The sequence below is a fragment of the Emiliania huxleyi genome, assembly GCF_000372725.1.
Source record: "Emiliania huxleyi CCMP1516 chromosome Unknown EMIHUscaffold_1336, whole genome shotgun sequence".
Lineage (NCBI taxonomy): Eukaryota > Haptophyta > Isochrysidales > Noelaerhabdaceae > Emiliania > Emiliania huxleyi.
Window position 1 is genome coordinate 1 of NW_005201252.1, and position 5,661 is coordinate 5,661.

The 5,661-nt window shown below is 62.2% G+C and overlaps 3 protein-coding genes across 3 annotated transcripts; 1 reads left to right on the forward strand and 2 right to left on the reverse strand.

Annotated features, from left to right (window-relative positions):
* Window positions 1-328: 328 nt before the first annotated feature.
* On the reverse strand, window positions 329-1,024 carry EMIHUDRAFT_252415 (hypothetical protein; the record flags this gene model as incomplete). The annotated part of the gene is made up of 2 exons (XM_005788591.1): window positions 329-718; window positions 965-1,024. The coding sequence occupies 2 exons, from the start codon at window positions 1,022-1,024 to the stop codon at window positions 329-331; spliced, it is 450 nt and encodes a 149-aa protein (XP_005788648.1).
* Window positions 1,025-3,164: 2,140 nt separating this feature from the next.
* On the forward strand, window positions 3,165-4,049 carry EMIHUDRAFT_460551 (hypothetical protein; the record flags this gene model as incomplete). The annotated part of the gene is made up of 1 exon (XM_005788592.1): window positions 3,165-4,049. The coding sequence occupies one exon, from the start codon at window positions 3,165-3,167 to the stop codon at window positions 3,885-3,887; it is 723 nt and encodes a 240-aa protein (XP_005788649.1). The 3' UTR covers window positions 3,888-4,049.
* A 221-nt stretch (window positions 4,050-4,270) lies between these two features.
* EMIHUDRAFT_252417 (hypothetical protein) lies at window positions 4,271-4,663 on the reverse strand (the record flags this gene model as incomplete). The annotated part of the gene is made up of 1 exon (XM_005788593.1): window positions 4,271-4,663. The coding sequence occupies one exon, from the start codon at window positions 4,661-4,663 to the stop codon at window positions 4,271-4,273; it is 393 nt and encodes a 130-aa protein (XP_005788650.1).
* Window positions 4,664-5,661: the final 998 nt, after the last annotated feature.

Here is a 5,661-nt window from a genome sequence, read left to right on the forward strand (position 1 = left end):
ACATAAGTTTTGACAAAAAATGGAGTGGCCGGGTAGAGGCGGTGGAGTCGGGGCCCGCGCCGGCGCGGCGATCGCGATCGACTCTAGAGCCGTATGCCACTCTCTCTGTAAAAAACTTGTACGGCTTTAGGTGTATGGACTAAGCACATCGCCATCGGGCGAGACTACGTAGTGACTACTCCGCCAGGAGGAGACCAATCTCTCGCGCTTTTGTGCCATAGCGTCCTATCCCTCCCAGCCACTGGCGGCGCAGCCAAGCCCCCGCAGTACCCAGTACCGCCCACTGCCTCGCCGTCCGACTCTCAGGTCCGACTCCACCCACCAGACCTCAAATCGGGATGGCCAACTTTGGCTTCTTCGGCGGCGGCGCCTTGGCCCTCGGCTCGTCGTCCGCCGCCGCCGTGCTGCCGCCGCCGAGAGTCGTCTGTTTCATTGCCTTGCCGCCAGCCTTGGCCCTGCCGGCGGACGCCGACTTGGCGCCGGCCGACGTGGAGCCAGCAGCAGCCTTTTTGCCAGACCACTCTGCGACATACTGCTTAACGTCGAACTTGCGCTTGCAGCCGTTGTAGTTCATGTATCGGATCTTACCGAAGACGGCGCGCTCCGCCCATCCCATGTCGTGCACGCCCATGACGGACCAGCCGACGCCGACGTAGCCGTTCGGATCGCGCCCGTCGATCGAGTACTTGTCGTTGAGGTAGAGGCCAATGCGCAGCGCCTTGCATGACAGCCCCTCCTCCGTCTCGCGTGATTAATCTCGTGGGGTCTCAATCATCGCGGCGATCTCTGACGATCTCTGGCGATCTCTGGCGATCTCGGGTCACCTCGGCCGGCGAGGCGGTCCACTCGAGAATCTTCTTTGCCCATCAGTCAACAACACAATGCCGAGAGCAGGGCGGCCTTTGAGCAGGGCGGCCTTAGAGGCAACTAAGTTCCTGCTGCATTTTGCCACTCAACGTACAACTTGATGGCGGGCGGACGTGTCGAGCATGGTCCATGGATCGAGAGCATGGAAGGCGGCCATTGCTCAAACCTGTTCGAGTTGGCCTCCGGGAACAAGGGTGCATGGCCGGGGCGGTCTGTTTCACGTGCAATAAGGGCAACGCCATCAAAATCGCGCGAACATGGGCCGACATGCCTCCGACATTTCTCAGGGCTCGGACGGAAGCTCTGCAGACAGCCAGACCGCTCTGCGCGCACATTAGTGTGCGGTCGGACCGACTTTTTCAGACTTACTATTCTGGATACTGAGGGTATGTGCTGCTAGATCTCACTGAGCTGAGCTCGTATCTGCCTTTGGTAAGCAGTTGAGTTCGGTAATGTCTCCGGAGACGGAGGGCCGCGTCCGCGGACGACCATGACGTCGGCCGCAGGTCGGCCGGGACCCCCCCCGCGCAGGGGCCTTCGATGGCTGTCAGCGCTCCTTCGGGCTTTGCATCTCACCTCCCATTCACGCACGTAGCTTAAGCAAGTACTCGTAAAAACGGCGCGTCAAATGCAGCATCCAGGCGTCTAAAGAAGACGACATGAATGGTTCACAGAGAATGTGTTCAGAACTTTGCGCGGGGGTGTGTGGACAGCCATTCCGCGTGGTTGAGGGGTTGAAGGGGTCTGTCAACCACTTGGTTGAGGGTTGAGGCCTCTGTCAACCACGTGGTTGACAGTTGAGGCAATCGGCCTCAACCACCGCTTCGGGCAGAGTATAGTTGCGGCATCGCCGAAAAAGATATTTCCGCGAATGTGCATGTAGCTCTTACTCCTTAAAATCCCTGTTGGTGGGCCGAAAAAAGATTCTTGGAACCGGCTCTAAGCGAAAATAGGGCACTTTTTCGGTGCTGGTAGCCCCCCCAAAACAGGCGCGCGCAGCGCGCCCAGGGGCGCCGCAGGCGCCCCAAGCGGCGCGGAGCGCCGCCGCAGGCGGCGGACAGCAGGTGCGCGAAATTAAACGCCATTTTCGGTTCCGCGGTTTTGCCACTAACATTGAAATCCGGTACAAAACAACTTAGCCGAAACAGCTGACAGACAGACAGAGAGCACACACGTTCGAGACGGGGGTGCGCCGACCGCCGTCGCGGACCCAGTAGAGCTAGATGGTCCCACAGGATGCGCCCTTAGCCTCTGAGCTCGTCCTAGACATTTTAGGGAAGCGTGGGCAGACCAGAACGCGGCCACGGCGACGCTCCCCTCCGAGGCTGTCAGCAGCGCTGGCGGCGATCGTGGCGACGGCGCCTCGCCGCTGCAGCGGCACAGAATCGAGGAAGTGGCGTTGGTGGCAGCATCAATGAGATATGAAGGCGGCCGTAATGCTGGTGGCGCCTTCGAGGGCGGCGGAGAGGGCGGTAGCAGCGACGGCGATCGAGTCATGTGGCAGGGGTGCGAAGATGCAGCAGGGAGGCTTGAGTTAGCGACGCGGGGCGGTGGCGTGCCAGCAGGTAAGCGGCGGCGGCGGAGAGCAGGTGCGCGAAGTAAAGGCCAATCTTGAGATATCCATTTTGCACCACCTTTGGATTTCTGGTACAAATTGACTTGTGGATCTTGAAGGCACGCGCAAGAGCGCACCAGGCAAGTTGACTGAACCTCGGATCTCGCTGCCGCTAAGCGTGGCGTCGATTATCAAACGAGCGGTGACAGTAGCGGTGGCAGCGGCGGCAGCGTCGACAGGAGCACCTACTGCAGCGTGAAATGTGAGCTGGGGGGCGGGAGGCAGATGCAATAGGAGCGGGAGAGTGAGATCGTCAGCCAGCACGGCAGACCTTTAAAGCGCGGCTGCGGGCGCGTTTGCAGTGACATGCGATCCATGTGGTAGCAAAGGCACGGCGGGAGTAGCGCGTATGCAGGCTGTGGGCGAGGGTGGCGCGTCGCGAGTGGCGGTGCAGCTAGTCGGTGGCGCGGGTGCTGGCGACCGGCGGAGAGATGCAGACGGCGCGAGAGATGAACCCTGCGGAGAGGCGAGGTGACGGGCGAACCGCGACGGTGGGAGAGGGCTGAGCATCGGCTTCACCGGAGGCACAGGAGCCTCGCACGCCCGACCGTGACGAGAGCGCCCTAACGCTGCTTCATGAAGCAGCGTTAGCGCCCTAACGCTGCTTCATGAAGCAGCGTTAGGGCGCTACCAGCACCGAATGGGTACCCTCCCCAAATAGAAACCCCGCCACCGCCGATCCATGCTGTTGACGTGGTTGCTTCACTCGTCCACAGCCTTCACCTTGGCGCGGGCGCCGGTGCTCAACGGTCACCCGCTGGCGCCCGCCACACGCGCGCGCCATCACGCCGTGGTCGCTCGCGAAATCGCGTTCGTCGCGCAGTCAGAGGCACGGTGCGAGCCCTTTGCGGCGACACGCGCTCGGCCGCTTGGCGACTGGTTTGCTCAGGAGGACGCGCTGCGAATCCTCATGTCCCAGGCCGAGTCCTGCCGTCGGCTGGACGAGGACGCGCCGCCGGGCAGCGAGACGCAGCGGTGGGAGGTGGTCACGCCGATCGAATTCCCAGGCATGGTTGCTCGCAGCGTCACCCCGATGGACATCCGCGTCGACGCTGCGGCGGACCGCCCAACGCTGAGCATCTCGTCCGGCGCGTCCGAGACTCAATGCTCCGGCGGGCCGGGATGGGCGCAAGCGCTCCTCTCACGCATCGGCGAGATCGCGACCACAGTTTCGAGCAACACCGTCGACGTGCAGGAGGACGAGGGCGGCGGGCTGACGGTGGTGTCCCGCGTCAAGCTGACCGTCAAGCTGTCCATCCCGACACTGCTGCTGCCGCCGTTTGTGCCTGCCGGCCCCTTTGAGCGGTCGGGCAGCGAGTCGCTGCAAAAGCTGCTCGACCGAGACATGGGGACCGTGCTCGGGCGCTTCCGCGAGGGGTACCTGACTTGGGCGACCGGCGACTGACCAGAAGGCCGCCCTGTAGAGGCCTTGCGGGGGTAAGAGAGAGGTGCACACGCTGATGTAGTCGGGCCCTTCTCGGACGTGACGGACTCCGCGAGCCCCGACACCGGGTGGCGGGACCAGCGCCGCCCGTGTCGCACACACAAAAAAGCGACGCTTGAGACAGTGTTTACGTTAATAGCCAGACGATCCATCATCGCTGAGCGACTGCGGATTCTCCACCGACAGTCGAACAAGAACCCGTGTGATATGATCCAGCAGACACTGCGGGGAGCCGGTCTAGCCGTGAGAGTGTGGCGCCTGGCGCGCGGGTGGCGCGGGTCGCAGCTCCACCTCAAGCTGTCGCAACCACGCAAGTCGCAAGGTCTATCTACAACGCCGGTCGTTCAGGGGCCGATCACCAGCAGCACTGGCACCGGCAGTGACTCGCCGTCGTTCGTGTCGGTGATTCGCCTCATCCGCTGCTTCTTGTCCTTTGAGCCCTTTGGTCTGCCGCCCCCAGGCTTCCGCTTGACCTTGTCCTTGGATCCCTTTGGCCGGCCGCCATTTTTGCGAACGCTCGGCGACCCATTCTCCACCCGCCTGGAAGGCGCTCTCATCAGCAAGTCACCGCCGGCTGTGCTCGCACTGGAGCTGGTAGCACTGGTGCAGTCCGCCTGCGGTGCGCCCGACGAGCATGCTGGTGTCGGCTTCGCCGCTGGCGCCGCAAGCGAAGCCAGCTCGATTTTCGCGGTCGAAGGGTGGGCCTCGCACTCGTCCGAGCGCGTCTTGAGGTTCATAGTGACCGTTCGTATGTACCCGTGCCCTCTGGGACCTGCACCTGGACCTGTGTCGACAACGCCGAGTCCGATGTCGTCGGCGGCCCAATCGGTGATAGTATTCCGTCGAAACGCGAAGGAAAATTGCACGGTACTACGTTTTGAGCTTTTCTCTTGCAGATTACTACACACCACACAATGCAAGAGCTTTTCTCTTGCAGATTACTACACACCACACAATCCACCTTGCAGATTACTACACACCACACAATCCACCTTGCAGATTACTACACACCACACAATCCACCTTGCAGATTACTACACACACAATCCACCTTGAGCACTTGAGCACTGGATAGGGCCGATTCCGCGTGGTACGGGACCCCTCGATCGTCTCGCCCTCCCTCACTGGTGTGTTCATCGGGGGGGGTCATAACAAACACGGTACAGGATCGAGGTGCACGCTGCCGAAGCAGTGTCGTCCCCTCTCTCCCCGACGGCGATGGCGGTGTGACCGATCGAGCTACAAGAGGAGCTTGTTCAGCAGGATCCGGGTTAGGCTGGCGCACTACCTCACTGGGCCTGAGATCGCAACGCCGCTTCCCGTCACCGTCTCGGGTTTATGTGGGATCGAACCACTCCGGGATGGGCAAGCCCATCGTTCTGAGTTGCGTCTTTCCCTCACCTGCAGGGGACCGCCGAACGCGTGACGTGGGCCGTGTGGGCCGGACCGGGCCCGGTGGGGGAAGGGGGGGGGGGAGCAGGGGGGGGGGGGGGGGGAACGGGGGCTCTTCCCGGTAAAAAAAAAGCCGGGATAGCAACTTTGACCCGTACTACAAAAGCAAACCTCGTTCCCCGGGCTCAGCCCCCTTGATATGTGGCCCCCCCCCAATAAACCACTTTAGGGGCCCCGAATGCGGGGGCGCCCCACCCCCCCACAAATGGGGGAAAGACCTCCCCCCCTGGGGGTGCCCTTGTTCTTAAAGAAAATTTTGCCCCCCCTCGGGGGGGCCCCCCCC